This window comes from Cucurbita pepo, chromosome LG17 (genome assembly GCF_002806865.2).
Source record: "Cucurbita pepo subsp. pepo cultivar mu-cu-16 chromosome LG17, ASM280686v2, whole genome shotgun sequence".
Lineage (NCBI taxonomy): Eukaryota > Viridiplantae > Streptophyta > Magnoliopsida > Cucurbitales > Cucurbitaceae > Cucurbita > Cucurbita pepo.
Genome location: NC_036654.1, coordinates 4526751 through 4544608, shown reverse-complemented (window position 1 = coordinate 4544608; position 17858 = coordinate 4526751). Strand labels below are relative to the sequence as shown.

At 31.9% G+C, this 17858-nt stretch overlaps 3 protein-coding genes across 3 annotated transcripts; 1 reads left to right on the top strand and 2 right to left on the bottom strand.

The window, feature by feature from the left end:
• Positions 1–6633: 6633 nt before the first annotated feature.
• On the bottom strand, positions 6634–9137 carry LOC111779369 (probable inactive nicotinamidase At3g16190). Its single transcript, XM_023659524.1, has 5 exons — positions 9001–9137; positions 8808–8921; positions 7414–7648; positions 7207–7323; positions 6634–7011 (listed from the first exon to the last, which is right to left on the bottom strand). Exons 1-5 carry the CDS (start codon positions 9052–9054, stop codon positions 6887–6889), a joined length of 645 nt encoding a protein of 214 aa, XP_023515292.1. The 5' UTR covers positions 9055–9137; the 3' UTR covers positions 6634–6886.
• Positions 9138–9992: 855 nt separating this feature from the next.
• LOC111779368 (transcription factor bHLH68-like) lies at positions 9993–12464 on the bottom strand. Its single transcript, XM_023659523.1, has 6 exons — positions 12078–12464; positions 11637–11997; positions 11493–11558; positions 11327–11392; positions 11192–11251; positions 9993–10233 (listed from the first exon to the last, which is right to left on the bottom strand). Exons 1-6 carry the CDS (start codon positions 12167–12169, stop codon positions 10087–10089), a joined length of 792 nt encoding a protein of 263 aa, XP_023515291.1. The 5' UTR covers positions 12170–12464; the 3' UTR covers positions 9993–10086.
• Positions 12465–15019: 2555 nt separating this feature from the next.
• Positions 15020–17548, top strand: LOC111778315 (cytochrome c oxidase assembly protein COX19-like). The gene is made up of 4 exons (XM_023658057.1): positions 15020–15183; positions 16115–16203; positions 16317–16414; positions 17316–17548. The coding sequence occupies exons 1-4, from the start codon at positions 15174–15176 to the stop codon at positions 17404–17406; spliced, it is 288 nt and encodes a 95-aa protein (XP_023513825.1). The 5' UTR covers positions 15020–15173; the 3' UTR covers positions 17407–17548.
• Positions 17549–17858: the final 310 nt, after the last annotated feature.

Below are 17858 nucleotides of genomic sequence, written 5' to 3'. Positions count from 1 at the left end.
GACGTGGCTTTTCTCCTTTTATTTATTTATTATTATTAGATCAACTTTTTGAATTATTTTTTTTTAAGGGAGTTGAATTTAGCTGGCGCTGTCTGGGCTGGGTTGGGAAGGCGGTTAAAAGGCACCCGGAAGGATGGGGTTATGCTCTTCTCGATTAATTTATTATTTTATTATTTAATTAATCAATTATTGCAATTACCAACTTTTACTTTTTTTTTTCTTTTTTTTCCTTAATTTTTCCCAATTAAGAATATTTTTAATTTATTAACTGTATTGTTCACGCTTACGAACTTGTATCGAGGATTGTTGGGATAGAGTCCCACATTGGCTCGACTTCCCCAAAAACTCTCACACCAATCAAGAAAGTATTCTTTGATTATAAACTTATGATCATCCCCTAAATTAGCCGAGGTGGGACTTTCATCATCCGACACCTCCCCTCGAATAAATTACATCTCCCCTAAATCGAGGCTCAACTCCTTTGGAGTCTTAGTCATGTTTTACTATGCTTTCGAGGAGGCTCAACTCCTTTTCTTTTGGAGTCCTTTATTCGATATTTGAGAATTACCAATCTATTAGAGGGAATGAACACGACTTTATAAGAAGGAATGATATTGGCATGAGACGTTTTGGGAAGCCTAAAGCGAGATTCATGATTCCTAATCATGATATCAGAGTTATGCCCTAAACTTAGCCATGACAATATAATCCACACATTTTGAATTTAAATTATGTCTAGAAATTCACAAATAAATAAAAAGTGATAAAATTTAATTTAAACAGCGGAAATGAAGAATTTAAGTTAAAAGTTGGAAATAAAGGGAGGTGTAATAATAATAAAAAAAATAATAATAATAATATTGGGGTAAGAAGAGGGGGATATAGTGCGGTGGGCTTTACAATAATTAAAATGGTCCACTGTCCACGGTGTCAATATTTTGCGTGCCCTTCTTGCATTGCAATCACGGGCCACCATTGGAAAAGTATCTTTCAAAATATATAATAATATTTTAATAATTAATTTGAGAAAATAAAAATAAAAATAAAAAAATAAAAAAATAAACGATTTCTTCACTGTCCTTAGACAGATGCTATGAATGAATGAACCGTAAGTGAATCTTGACTTTCCCGACCCATCCCATGCTTTTATATATATATATATATAATTTCCTTTTTTTCTTTTCAAATATATATTTTTTTAATAGTTTTTATATACTATTTCATTCTTTTAAAAAATAATTATTTCATGGTTACATTTATTATTTTTTTTTTTAAAATCAATTATGAAATACTTTATTTCCCAAAAAAAAGGAGAAAAAAAGTGGTGGAGTAAAATTATAGTGAACAAAAGAAGTTTTGAAATTGAATATATATATTAATTACACGTGAAGAGGAAAAAAATAATAATAATAAAGAAAGTGCGTTTTAATCCATTTTATTAGAATTATTTTAGCGTGTGGAAATTGTATTCATATTTGATAGAAATATATTATAGTTTTTATTTAACCTATAGTCTAGAGTGTAGACCTACGTGGAATACTGTATTAAATTAAAATAAAAAGCCACGCCTTGAATTTTTGTGTTTTTTTTTTCATATTATAAAGGTAGGCCGGTTAAAATTACCCATAATTTATAACTTTCTATTTTTCTCCATTTAAATTCTAAATTTTTAATTTTAATTCTTATCCTTTTAATTGTTTGAATAATGGGTCAATTTTAACGTAATTTAGTTTGACACGTGCTTACTTTTTTCTTCTAAGAGTAAACCCGAACGAACGAGAATGTTTTGTCGATACTCACATGCATTTTAAGAAAATTACTAAGAAGTCACAAAACATAAATTTGTTTGAAGTAAACCTCACTCAACCAACCACGAAATTACTGTAGTTGAGTCACATTAAAGAACATGCAATTTATTGGTATAGATAGTACTTTCAATTCATTTAATAACTTTTTAGTTATTATTTCCTCAAAATTACAAAAGTTAAACACTGATTGGAGGGTCCCACATCAATTGGAGAACCAATGAAGACGCTGGCCTCCAAAAAGGGATAGAAGAGGAGAACGAAACATTGTTTATAAAGATGTGAAAATCTTCCCCTAACTAAAGCGTTTTAAAAACTTTGAGATAAAGTCAAGAAGAGAAAGCTCGAAAAGAACAATATTTACGGGAAGGTAAATATTTTTGTTAGAAGGGGTAAAAGAGAGGTTTCTTGTGGTGGGTGGCAAACAAAGGAGTCAAAAATAGTTTCTTGGGAATTGAGAAATGGGAAATTTGGGGTTTACAAGTTACCATTCATGATGTTCACTTTTTCCTAACTCATGTCCTCTTCTCTCTCCTCCTCTTCTCATGTTCAAATCTCTAACAATGGTAATAACTCAAACCCATCAAATTTCTTTTCGGTATCGATACTTATCTAGTTAGACCTTCCGTTTATTTCGGGATTCATACTCATCTAGATACTGTCCTCTTTAGGCCTTCCTCCCTTTCGTGATTGGTACTCATCCGTTACGTATTTACTAAAGAGATATGTCCACACCCTTATAAGAAATGCTCTATTCTAATTAATTAATATTTATGGAAAAATATTTAAATTTGTGAATACTAACTTTTTTTTATAATATAATAAAAAATATGGATTAATCTTTTAAGTTAATGAGAGGTCTATAAAGGGTACGTCTAATCGTTAGTTAAAAACAATTAGATCGTGACGGAGTCTAATTATTATTATGTTTAGAGGGTGTGAATGTGGTGCAGTTGTTTGGGTGTAAATGTCCATATTCCCAAGACTTTTCATATTCCCTTTTCTCCCCCTCAACACATCCCAAAGTGTTTCTTTCTACTACATTCCCTTCCTCTATTATTGCTTTTAATCTTTTTTCGCCATTAATTATAAATTATATTATAAATAATATTTAATTTCTCGAACTATGACTTAAATGTATAAAATTAATATTTAATGCGTCGAATTATTAATTTAGTCACGTAACCCTTTAAAGTTGTGTACAATAAAGTCTTAAATCATTTATTTAATCGTGATTTTTAAAATGTTAGATGATTTTTTATTCATTTATTTGGCTTTTATTTTTATTATATGGTTTTGAAATATTTTTCATGGCTAGAAATTAATTAAAGAAAGAGAGAAGACAGTAGAAATGGAAGTTTTGTTTGTTTATGGTTGTCTAAATAAATAATATTCAAAAATGTTAATAATTTTGATTGTGATTTCAGAGAATAAATAATTTATGGAGAAAAAAAAATAAAAAATTCTTCACTTTTTCCCTATTTTGGGGAGTTTTTTTTTTTTTTTTTTTTTTTTTTTTTTTTTTTTTTNTTTAATTTATTTGAGGAAGAAAATAAACAAAGAAAAAGTCAATTCATGATATGACATTGCTGATGTGATTTTAGGGTTTGAAGGCATTTGTGGGTTCAAGTTTAGTACTTTAATTATTTGTTAATTCATGTTTAATTCCTAATAATGGAATTGGATTTTCTTTTAATTTTTAATTGTTTTTCTCTAATTATAAAAATTCACATTAAATAATTTTTTTTTTGTTCTTCCAACTTTTTCTTTGACTATTTAATGCAAACTTTGACCGTTTTTTATTGACTTTGACTTTGAGTTACTATGTATGACTTTAGACACTTAGTTCACACACACACCAATTATAGATTAATGTTGCATTTTTACTAAATCGCAGCGGACTTGCGATTGTGTGACACTCACTTCTCAGCAGCAAGTGAATTAAGTCTATTCGTTCTTGCATCGTCTACGATCAAGTGACGTATGCTCGAGTCTTTAACCCCGGTTCAAGAAGAAAGTTTTAGAAACGGGGCAGAGAGTTTTGAAAGCAAGATTTGAGAAATTGAAAATGCAACAAGAATAGCTGACTGCATATAACTATTGGGTAGGGAGAAGTTGACTAGTGACATGTACACATCTTCTCATATCATATATGTAAATGAACGAAATATAAATTAATATTGAATTTTTTTTTTTTTAATATTGAATCTGAGGGACAGAAGAATACGACATGTGATATAGATGTTTAAAGAACGTATGAGACATAATGAATGCAACGTAAATCCAGTTGAAATTAGAGTATAATTAAATTTGATAAATCATTTTATTCGGATTTTTATTGTTTTTTTAATTTTATTTTTAAATAGGTGATAAAAAAATAAAAAAATTAATTTGTATAAATCTAGAGGAGAATTGAATTCTTCCTACTTCCTATATCAAATTATTGACTGCATGAACATTTACTTTACAAGAAGAGAATTTAATGTAAAATAAAAAATGAAGACCAAAATAGTTAAAAAGATAAATAAATATTTGGCGGGATGAATATGAGTTTCGAGATCATTTTCATTACATCTCTATACTCAATCCAAACTATGATATGTCGGTCTCTCGTGGGTCAAGTCAATCGTCGTTGAAACAACATTAACGAAAGTCAAAGATACGCTTTTGCTTATGTATCTATATGGTCAACATCATGGTCAAGATTAGTATCGAATTATTCCACTATGATCAATGAATCTTCTCCATCTAAGACCAATTCTAGGAAGCCCATATACAGAGGTGAATCAGAAATGCAATCAGAGAACGATACATATAATTTCGTTACGAAAAATTTAAGCTCATACATAAAATAACGAAGAAACTTGATTGAATGAATTCATGTGTTCATGAAAGCACAAATGTTTTATTTAGGAGACACGATACTTTATCCAAAAAGACAAATAATGGAATGAATACGACTAAACGAAATAGAAAAATATATGAACGTAATAATTTAAGAGAAAACTAATGAGAATTATTAGAAGTGAATCCAAGTTGTTTCGATGGGTCATTTCAAGGGTAGGCCATAAAATATTTAACAAATATTATCTGAATTTAAAGTTAAAAAAAAGTGAGGTTAGAGAATATGAACACACTAGGCCACACTAAAAAAAACACCCCAAACTTTATTTTCTTTTCCATTTTTTAAATTAATATTTTTCCTTTATTTATTTATTTTTTTTATTTCCTTAAGTCATTTTCAATTCAAATCATTATTGAATAATTTAATTCTTCTGTTCATCCTACCCCCTTTCAATGCCTCTATCCTCTTGGAATTTTTTTCCCTCATTCTTTGTATTACCACTTTCCAAAAATAAATAAATAAATAATAATAATAATTTGATTTTTTTTTTATTTATTAAAATTGTTAAGTTAAAAGTTCAGCCCTTAGAAATAATTTTATTTTTAGGTCTATAATTTAGAAACTAATTTGATAATTTAACCAAATTAAGAAAAATAGAATTTAATTGTTATAATTTTTAATATAATGTGATCTAAATTTGAAATGGTGATAGATTAAATGTTTATTCATATATTTTTTTTAAAAAATTATGTATATAAAAATTTAAAATTTAACTAATAAAGTAATAATTGGGAGAGCGTCTCCGTGGCGGAGGAGAGGTTGCGTCTTTGTTCGTCTCCCGACATATATCCAAAATCCGACGTCGTTTTCAGAAAATAAAATAGATGGTCAAAGTTTTGGTTTGACTTAAAAAAATGGGTGATTTTTCAAGGATTGGCGGCCCACTAGGCCCACATATTTGTTGGACTGTTTCGACCACTCGTGAGCCCACTTCCAATGGCTGATTGATTTGACCCTTTAACTGCGACCCATCTATCAACCTTTCATCACAGCTGGATTTTTTTTTTTTTTTATTACTAATACCAAATATTCATAAACTAATAAATAATAAGGCCAGTATTAAGCCTAATAAATATCTTATTAAACATCAAATTCAATTTTATATCTAATAAGTATTTGATATATTCATTTTTTTTTTTTAAGATAAAATTAAATAGCCTAGGTTAAATATATAATTAAATTCATAAATAAGTTTAAAAAGTAAATGAAAAGAAAAGAGGACGATGAATAAAGCACATGATTTGTTTCCATTCCACGTCTTAGGAACTGTTTCTCACAAATTATTGTGTGAGTAAGTCGTAGTAGGTCTAATGTACTTGTATTTTGGGTCTAAAATTTTAATGTCACACTAATATATAATCTTTTTATATATCTATATTTTAAATAATTTTTCATAATAGATGCTTCCTACCTAATGGGCTGTCCCACTTGTTCTATGAGAATTTTGAAATTTTAGTGCTAAAGATGGAAGATTTAAATGTGAATACTTATACCAGTTTTGAATTTTCTTTTTTTATAAAATATGTCGTATTTTATATAATTTAAATATTGAAAGCTTTATGTTAGGACAAAATTTAATGATTAAAAATGTATTATTGTTTTTTTTTTTTTTTAATTTTTAGAGAGGACGAACCAACTAAATTCATAAAAATTTTCATTTATTTAAATCTAATCTCATGAAAATGAGTTGTAACTCAACCCAAACCATACAAATTGGGTTGATCGGGTTTTTTTGGGTCTATCGGACTTTTTTACATCTCTACTAAGAATAAAATACATTTCTCTTTATATGAACATTTTTGCATTTAGTGGAGTTCGAACTCAAGCGCTGAGATATAGCGCATGCATGACTACCGGTCAATTATGTTCTCTGAGGGAAGAGTATTTTCAAAGGAACTTACTTTAAGAAGGCAGACATGTTTAGGCTTAAACAAGTTCTTTAAAAAGTGTTGCTTTTATAAAGAGTTGAAACCTACATGAAATCTTCAAATCACTCAACTAGACTCTTACATGAAAATATGAAAAACGTACTTCACTTATTCCATCACCATGATCATACTTTCTCCAAAAGAAAAGAAGAAAAAAACGACAATAACCTGGAATACGATGTGTTTGATTATTTCGATACATCCAATCTTGCACAGGTTGAGATCGAACCATTATTTATCGCAGGAGATCATTTACCAGCACTAACTACATTTCCCGTGGTAGGTAGGGGAGGTAGGGGTTCAACGACAGACCCGTCCCATTGATCGACTCGTACAACCACAACTCCCACATTCTCCATGTCAGTGATATTATCTGGTACAAAAAAAATTCAGAAATTCCCTCATCATTCATTTGATTTCATCTCACAAAGTTCATCAGCACTGTATTTCTTTTTCATCTCCTCACAACATTTTCATTGTCATATATATAAAGAGATTTCAATAGCAAAATCATAGACATGTATTGTTCTTGGAAAGAGAAGGGATTTAGATCAGAAAATTCACATACCATGATGGATTTGGACTGAAGCAGCTGCTGTTGCATCATAAAGAACAGTGATAGAATGGTAATCCAAAGATATAGCATCGAAAACAGTCTGTCTGATACAGTTTGGCGTTTGAACACCTAGAATATGTATCAGCCATCAACCATTTATTCCATTCTTTGAATTCTTATTCGATCGGTAACAGGAGATGTGTACATATTGAATCTTACCACAGATGACCAAATCAGTAATACCCGTCGCTTGCAGAAGGGAATGCAGGTTAGTATCAAAGAAGGCACTGAACCTGGTTTTCACCAACTTGTATTCTCCTTCTTTTATTTCAAAGCCTTCTATTAACTCTGCCCCTATGCTTCCCTTTGATACCGGATTCTGCTTTCCACTGCCGTAGAGATGGCGTCGAAAGCGTTCAACATCACGTCCTTCAGGATCATGCTCTCGCACAACCTAGGATTAAAACAGACTAATTCAACATATTACCAATTTGCTAGTACGAATTCACTCTCTTTACTCTTCAATTAGTACCAAACAGGGTAATGAGCAGCAATCAATTAAACTCAAGGATAATAAGAGTTAACTAACAAAGTCAATGCTGCAACATGTGATAATCAGAATCAACTTGTACAACAATCAGCATAATATTAAGAATCACGGATTTCCACAATGGTATGATATTGTTCACTTTGAGCATAAGCTCACATGGTTTTGCTTTGGGCTTCCCCAAAAGGTTTCATGCCAATGGAGACGTATTCCTTACTTGTAAACTCATAATCATTCCCTAAATTAGCCAATGTGGGACTCCCTCCCAACAATCCTCAACACATAAACATAATAAAAGACCCACAAATAACAATGTTATGGGGTGACTCGAAAGCCCACGGGCACATTGAAGGAAGAATTGCTTGCCAGGCTCCCAAGGCCAAGCCAAGAGGAATACCATGCCTATCAAGCTGGGTCTCATCTAAGTTGAGGTAGGTGTCCCTTCTCTTTAATTCTAGGTGACTCAACGTACGACTCTAACACGCGAGTGAAGGAGAAAAAATATAAATAGAAGGGACTCATACCACTAACCAGTTATGCAAACTATCCTAACTAAGCTCAAAACCTCTGCAATCTAAGAAATTAGGCATCCGAGCATTGGGCATAGCACCACACTTGTCTTGTGAGCCTATCTTGAAGGTTAGGTCAGCCTGCTTTGACTACTTAACTGGAGAGCAGAGCTACCTTTGGTCTGAATCCACATCAACAAACAACATTTTCCCCTTTTCTAGTTCGATTGTTGAAATTATACATGATAGTATACGGAGATTGTTGAAATTATAGATTCTTTCAAATAGTTTTCATATCTTACCATATAACGTTATATCAAACATTTTCTCAACTAACAATCAGGGCTCTCGGGTTCAATTTCTCCATACATCAGAGTAACTTGACAAGCATCTCAGAAGAACGGGAATAATCTCTCGCAATCCGAAACCACTATTGTATCTATGACAGAAAAGTTACCAGAAACAATATTTTCTTGATTGTTGAAATGCTTTAGGGATTTTCGTAGGGATTACAATTCCAAAAAACAAAATTAAAGCAGATAGAGGAAGAAACGGACCCAAACGACGAACATGCCCCGCTTCCTTGCACATTCTAGGGCATCATACACGCTTGGAAGTATGGCGTAGGCTCCTGGTACAGCAAACACAGATCGTTCATCAAAGAAATCTCTCTGCAACCAAGAATTGGAAGAAAGTTGATTTTGAGCATGAATTTGAAGAGCAAAAATTAGGAAGAAAATCAAGAAAAACCTGGAAGTCGATGATAAGAAGAGCAGTGCGACTCCATTCATTCGCCATTTCCATAATGCAACAGAACAAGAAAGATTATTGAATGGGCAGCAAGAACGATGGCCGCGAGATTTTATCCAGTTTAGACTAATAAATTAATACAACTCCAAAAAAAATAATAAATAAATTACTAAAAATAGATTCTCCTTCTGTTTCTCATCCTTCCTTTTGCTTGGTCTTTTTGTTCGTTAGGATAAATTATTAAAAAAAAAAAGATATTTTATATTAAATTTATGATTAAATGAGTTTAATTTTTCAAGTATTTAATATTGAAAAAAAATATTTATAATGCCTTTAGATGAGAAATACTCAAATCAAATTAAATTTAAAAAAAAAATCATTAGTCAATATTGTCCGCTTTGGCCCATTACATATTGTGATAAGCCACACGATTATAAAAACGTGTCTACTAGGAAAAGGTATCCACGCCCTTATAAGAAATGTTTCGTTCTCCTCTCCAACCATTATGGAATTTTAGGGACTACCTCCAATGATCAATTCCAACGACAACTTGCATGTACATCGACTACCACTCTAGAGTTATTAATTCATAGTTACAGTCATTGTTTATTATACTTTAACATTCTAAAAATTATTTTTGAATGTAAATTAACAATACCCGCTATTAATTTCTCGATTTTTCCTTCATTTATTCATAAACTAACAAATCTATAACCTATGATACAAATTTAGAGAGGAGAATAATATAATAATGTATTTTGATACATCACATAACACTACTAGAAATTATGAAATTAATAACAAGGTTTGTAGTGGATTACAGCTCAAAAGAGTAGGAGAGTAAATTAATTAGGCAATAAAAACATTATGATTAATTTAAATGCCAATATGAATATATATATATATATATATATATATATATATATATATATATAGCATCTTGAGCAGTCAGCCATTTTTAGGGCTTTTGAGAAGGGTGACTGGTCATGATGTTATACTAATTATAATAATAATAATATTAATACTAATTAAGCCATTTCCCAAAGCTTTAATTGTTGATGATTAGGAGCTGTAATTAAAATTAAATCAAAACCCATTTCCATAAGCAGGAGCCCAGTAAGCAGCTCCATTGTTGTCCCCTCCAACCAGTTGTGTGCATGAGACTGGAACCAAGCACAGCCCTCTGCTCCTCAACTCCTTCACTGCCTTCTCTTCCCTTCTCATTTCTTCTCCCTGAAAATCAAACCCATTTCATTACTAAAATTTCGGGTTCGTTGGGTCGGTAGCTCAAGCAACCACAATAGTGTTCATAACTCAATTCAACCGAACGATCCAAACAATTTGAATAGAGCTCACAACTCAGCTAACTCAACACAATCTAACCCTCTATTATCGAGTTGACCTGTACTTATCCTTACATCAAATATTTACAAGTGTCAACTCATCACTAATACCGGTTACTAACATTAAATATTCTTAATTTTTTAAAAATAGAATTGAGTTAACCTTACTTTCGAGTTGATCGGAATGGCCCGATCAAAAAATGTTAACCCACAAATAGAATCAAATTTTTCGATTTTTAAAAAATTCAACCTAACCCAAACCGAAAAAAATCCAACTCAATCCAACCCTAAACCCTAAACCCTAAACTCAAGTTTTATGGTTTAGGTTGATTAGTACGAGTTAGTCGGGTTATCGAGTTTTATGGGTGTATTTTTTTTTAATTAAAATTGAATCGTCTTTAAAAATTCGAGAATAATATGTACCTAAAACATTTTGAAACACACGAAGAAATAGAAACTAAAGTAAAAATATAAGATTTTCAAACAGAACGACGACCAAAAGAATATTATACTCAAAACTGAAACACGAGAAATGTTTTTTTTTTTTTTTTAATTGAAATAATATTTTTTTTGGGATTCCAAAACAATTAGGCAGCCCCAAAGCAACACTTTTTTGAGGTTACTTTATAATGAGTAGATATAAAATGTATAAAGCTGAGAACCTTATTCTTTTTTTACACCCCTTTAATTTCTCTTCTTTATGGTCTATCAGATGCTTTACATTTAGACTGGACTTTCATGATTACGACTTTAACCCCCCTTCCTTCCTAAACAATCTCCACTCATGTTCTTAATGAATGTTAATGAATGCATGAAATTAATATGAACACTTTGAGTATGATACTTACACCACTTCCTGAGTCCCTCACATGCTTTGGTGCACTGCGCAGATATGGGTAGCTAAGTGCCTGCCACCCCAAGAAGGAGTTAACTTCGAGGATACCCACAATCACATATATATGGCATTTTTTAAATGGCATTACCTCGATTTGTCCCTGAAGAAATCTGATATACCCAATTGCTTCTGACAGCACAGACGCCGTATCAGTCTGCAAAAAAGGGCAAAAGGGCAGGGGTGAAAGGAATAAAATTTAGATAATATCATACCATTGTGTAAGGTCGGTGAATTGAATAATTTTATAATTTTACCTTTCCGAATGGAGAAACGATTTGGTGAAGAGCGGTTATTCGATCTACGAGTTTCTCCTTCCTCACCTATTATTTCGTAATTTGAACTTTAAACATGAATATAAAAAGATGCGAAGATGAAATTTTGCAGTTGTTTTATGTTACCTTTAGAGGTGGTTGGCTTGAAGATGGGGGATGAATTCTAGCCTTCTTACATGCGCTACCCGATACAGGGGCGATGTGGTTCGACTGTTCGAAGGACTTGCAACTAAATCTCACCTCGGGCAAGTGATGGGCGGGTTGATTGTGGGTGAGATCTGGGAAGTTAGTATTGTGAGAAGAAAAGTTAAGAAATTTGTTGGTGTTGGAAAATTCTTGTTTGACAATATCAACAAAGTTAGGGGGTGGAGGTGGTGAAGGATTGGTGGTGGTGGTATGATCCAAGATTTGGTGCTCCCAATTCTCCAACTTTTTTGGTTGATAATGACCCATCTGGGTTTGGTTCAAAACCCTTTCTTCCTCTCCTCTGATAACACCAAGAAGACATCACAAGATTACATATATTGAAGAACATATAGAAACAAATGAACCAAATAAAGAACATACAACAGAAGTTGGCTCCATGATTGAGGCTGTTCAGCAAAAGAAGAGAAGGAAGGTGAAAACATGCCCCACCAATTAGGGTTTCCAGCCATCATTTGTTTAGCTTATGCGAACGAAGAACGAAGAACGAAGAACGAAGAACGAAGAACGAGAAGCTATAAGATTTTGTTGGGCAAAGTTTAAGGTATGCATGAAAGTTGAAGTCAAATGAGAGTTGGAGCCTAATAGTTTGGAGGAAGATAAGAAAGGGCTTGCTTTTGCTTTGCTTTGCTTTGCTTAGGTTGAAGGAAAGTTGAGAGAGAGAGAGAGAGAGAGGGGAAGATTTTGAATAGAGGGTTTGGGTTAAGGAACTTTAATTTGCATCATTTTTTTCCTTGTTGTTTTTGGATGCTTTGTTATGAGTGGAGGCCACAAAAGTTAGAGGCTTTTAAGTTTCTTTCTCTCACTTTCCCGACCCGACTCGACTCAAAAGAAAGAAGAAAAGAGAGAAAGAAACAGTTTCAAGTACTTTTAACGTTAACGATAGCTTCGTTTGATATTAATTTTCATTTGAGTTAAATAAATTTAGATATCCATAATAAGTTTATAACGTCATTCTAAATGCACACTAAATTAATCACTTGAGTTAAAAGCATTATGATTAAAATTTACGTGAGATTTCACATTGGTTGGGAGGAGAACGAAGCAATCTTTATATGGGTGTGAAAGTCTCTCCCTAGTAGACGCATTTTAAAATCTTTGATGGTAAGAGGATGTTGAGCTCTGAAGGGAGATGAACACTGAACAGTGTGTCAATGAGGATGCTGGGCCTGGAAGGGTGTGGATTATGAGATCCCACATCGATTGGAGAGGGGAACGAGTGTCAGTAAAGACGTTGGGCCTCGAAGGGGGATGAATTGTCCACATCGATTGGAGAGGGGAACGAGTGTCAGTAAAGACGTTGGGCCTCGAAGGGGGATGAATTGTGAGATCCCACATCAGTTGAGAAAGAGAATGAAGAATTCTTAATAAGGGTGTTGAACCTCTTTCTAGAGACATGTTTTAAAAACATTGACAAAAAGTCCAAACAAGACAATGTCCGCTGGTGTTTAGTTTGAATGGTTACATTTTCTGACACTCATTTTCACCTTTTCTTTTAAAAAAGTATCTTTATGTTGCTTTCGAAAATGGTTTTGAACGAAAATCCCGTAGATATGACAAATTCTTTTAGTCGACAAAAAAAAAAAAAAAAAAAAAAANTACATAATCTTATGTTAAAGATGGAACGTGGAGATCTCATAATAAAGAGAAACCCAAAAGATTTATAATGAAACTTTGTGATTAAAACATAACACACTTAAATCTAAAGGCTTAATTACTGAAAACAATATATATGAAAGGATTAACATGAAATAAATGTGTAAAGTTTCAAAAAAAAAAAATAATAATAATAAATAAATAAATAAATAAAAAGATGAGCCTTTTACTTCAACTTTTTTTAGTTCTTGTCTGTTTGTAGGAATAGCACAAGGTTTTTGAAGCCTTTTTCTTTTTCAATTATAGTCTTGTAGATATTGGGATAATATAATATTTTTCTCTTTTTTATTTTTTATTTTTTTTAATCAAAAGGTTAAATTTACAACTACTTTTAACCCAAAATTAATAAATTATTCTTGTTTTAAAAATAAATAAAAAAAGTAACATTAATAGTTTTAAATAAGAATTTAATAAAAATTAAGGATTTTAATACTGCTTTTAAAATTAATATATTTTTTTATTTTTTATTTTTATAAATATTAATGAAAAAGGATTTTTTTTAAAGATATTATTATAAGTATAACTTTAGCAGTAAAAAAGTTTATTTCATTAAAAAAAAAAAAATGATTTTTTTTAGTAGGGTTGTGCAAGAAGTCAAAATGAGGATATATTTATTTTATATAGTTTGTCTTTTTTGAGGTTGTTAAAGAAAATAATTCCAACCACTCCCACCTTTAGCTGCCAAAATTATAATGGAAATATTCAATTTTAAAACAAAATTGGTTCCAATAATCCATTCTTGACCTCAATTTTACACTCACTTTTCAAATTAAATATTAAACTTACACAATATCTCACTCTTTTTTAAAAAATAATTAAATAACATGACCATATCTTATAAATTACCATTTTTAAAATTGACTATTTAAGTCATATATATATATATATATATATATATATATTATTACTAATATTACGAATTTCAGTGATCACAAAATGATTGATTGGATAAAATACCAATTATTTTTTAAATTCTTGCTCCAATAATTGTTAAACTATAATAATAAAAAATTATTATTATTATTATTTTTTAAAAAAGTAGAAGCCTAATCTTTATAGTTTTATCTATATGCACAAATAAATCCCATCATTAAATTTCTCTTTTGAAATTAGAATCCGAATTATTGGGAAAAGACAAAAGTTAATGAAGATTACTGTGATGTCCCATATTGGTTGGGAGGAGAACGAAACACTATTTAGAAGAATATTATTTTTGACCTCACGTAAAAATTTCAAGAGATTAAAAGATTCAAATTTGTTGAACGAATCTAACGGGTAAAAAAGGGTACGAAGGGTATGGTGGAGGAGGGTCCAAATTCCATTTCGTGATAAAATAAAACTTTCTTTACGAAAAGTCTTGTCCTCTTAACTTTTCCAAAAGATGTTTTCTTTTTTTCTTCATTTTTTTAAATTTTATTTTTAAAGCTTTTATTTATTTTATTGTCCAATCTTTCCCTTCAACATACCCTTTCTATCCAAATTCAAATAATTTTTAAGAAAATAAATTATTTTAATTTGTTAATTTAAAATGGGCTGGGCTTTCTTAATTGGGCTTTCTTAATTGGGCTTTCTTAATTGGGCTTTCTCAATGTCCGCGTCGGCCCAGGTTACTAATCTGTATTACCAATTTTGCGGCCATTGCTGCCTTCGAAGCACCGTTTTATATGCCGCCATAGACAAGTTTCTCTTGAATCACTAGCTACTCACCGGCGCCGTGATTCGTCAAGCTTGTTTGCGACGTCGCGGTCTGTATGAGACAAGACCTATGAAATTTTCTATTTCAAGCTATCAGGAGTTTCCACAATGAGTGCAGGTACTCTAGCATATGCGTTGTTAATACTGAGGGCGAGAGAGAGCATGATTTTTCTCTTTTTTTGGGGTGAATTTATGTTAGTTTCGAAGAGGCGAGGGATTAGAGAATTTGTATCATGTCAAATGGTTTAGTGAGTTAAGATTCTTGATTGTTGCTGGTAAAATATATATACGGTTCTGATCGGGGATTGGTTCTTTAAGGAGCTGCATTTTTAGCCTTTTTCAGACATCTAGCTTATTCGGAAAAATGAAAAGATTTGAAAATAGTTGGATATGCTTGCGGAATCTCAACTCTAAATAGGAGTTTCTATCAATTGATTGAACCCAGTGAATGGGTTGGGTTTGAGCAATTTGTGGGTTGATTGTGATGTTTTTATTCCATTTGCTTTACATGTCTCTTAGTTGAGCTTAGTCTTCAATGTAGAAAGAGTTGAATTACTTGATGACTATAGAGCATGATTTGAAAGGGAAAATTCATGTTTTTATTCCATTTGCTTATCAGTTGCTTAAACATGATCACCGGATTTTTAAATTTTACATAAATGACTGATAGTTGTCATTCTTTTCAATCTTATTGGGGTTCAGACTAATTGTGATTTAGTTGTTTTGTTTTACTATAGCTTTGTATATCAGGCAATGATGGCCATCGATTGCGTTAATGTCTCATTACAAGTTTTGTGATCTGTGAAAGAACTATTTAGCGGTGTTTAGCTTTGAGAGCAATATTGATATTACCTGGAATTCATATTGTTTCTTCTTTGTTTTTTAGTGGATATATAATGAAGGGATAATTTGCTAAGAGGAGTTAATGAAAAGCTTCAAATGCTTTGGAGATGAAAAAGAAGATAATCATTACAACGAGCTTACATAGAATGGTTATATTTTCTGTTTGAGCTAAATTGATTTGGTGAGAGATACTGTGATCTTTGCAGGTGGTTCATTTGGGGGGAATAGAGGATTGAGACCGGTACCCCCAGAAAAAGGAGTCTTCCCTTTGGATCATATGCACCTCTGCGACCTGGTATTTCTTTTCAGAGCACTATTGTTTTCACCTAGGATATGTGGTTTTTGGAATTCTTTTGAAGGTTTCTTTGTGTTCATTGCTTGTTTTGTGATGCATGGGCTTCATTGCAGGAGAAGAAAGAATACCTCAATTGTCTTAAAACGTCTGGTCACCAATCTGAAAAATGCAGGCACTTATCAAAAAAATACCTTCAATGTCGTATGGAAAAGTAAGACTGTTGAAATTTCTATATTATGTTTTTGTATTAATAACTGTTGATTTGCTCTCTGTATTCTAGATTCATAAACTTTTGTTTGTGGGATCCTGGGTTATTGTTATCTTTCAATCCTGATGTTTTACACACCAATACACCACTATTAGCTGAAATGGTGGCATAAATGAATGTATAAGAACAACCTACATCCATATACCAATTCCAGTAGAACAGCAAGTGCTATCATTGTGATCTAACAAAAAAGGAAAAAAAAGAGGTGCATGGTGCAAGTAGCTATAAGTTCCGCCTTTCTGAGGCTCTGCCAACTTTCCCTTCCTTGTCTAGCTTAGCTACAAGCCAACTAACAAATATGCCCTGAAAACTAGGAATGAACCTTTCCCAACTTCTATATCCTTCGTCAATCTATCATTCTACCCTTATAGTCCAAGCCTACCGCTAGTAGATATTGTCCGCTTTGACCCGGTACGTATCGCCGTCAGCCTCATGCGTATACTAGGGAGAAGTTTTCACACCCTTGTAAAGAATGTTTCATTCCTCTCTCCAACCGATGTGGGATCTCACATTTACTCTTCCAGTGATTCTATTCCTTTGGAGATGCAATTTGTTCTTTTGAATGGTTTTGGTTCAACTTTGGTTACATTGGTCTAGCACAAACTGGAGAGTAACTGGAAACAGAGTGCATGATTCATTTCTTTTCCTCTTATCTTACGGCAAATAAGGGGGACACACTCGATTGATATTGTTATGAATACTGCTACCAAAATTATTGGTGGAAGTTTGTGTGTGCTACCTATCCAGTTTCTTTTCTCATTGGTTTGAACTTTGTTATTTCTTCTCTAACACAGCTCGGCTGTATGAGTATGGTTATTCATGAGATTTTATTGAGAACTTGCAGGAATTTAATGGCAAAGCAAGACATGGCAGAACTCGGATTCGGGAATTTGAGTCAGCCCAGTTTGTCTGGCGATAAATTGGAACAAGTTTAAGAGTTGTTCATCCATAGCTAACCGTAGTCGAAGATCTCTTAGGTGAAGGAAGCGAAATTGATTTTCCTTAATGTATTATTCAACTTAAATCAAAGGACTAATTCAACAAAGTGTTTATGTCATTCATTTATTGTTCTTATCTCATGCTAGTTTCAAGTCAAATTGATATGAACCAAGAGACATCAATCATACAATATACTTCAATGAAGATGGGAAGAAAATGTTGTCAAAATTATTAAGCAATTCATGCCACATTGAAGAGGAATGAAGTTTGATTGTTATAAATCTTGGGTGGGTTACAATTTAGAGTTATTATATTTCATTATTGTATTTTAAGACTTTTAATTTACTTTAGGTTACAATTACATAATGGTTAATTATGGCCATTAAGTATGAAGTTAAACTCTTGGTTGGAATGTCTTTAGTAGTTTCATTTTGAGGCTATATAAAGC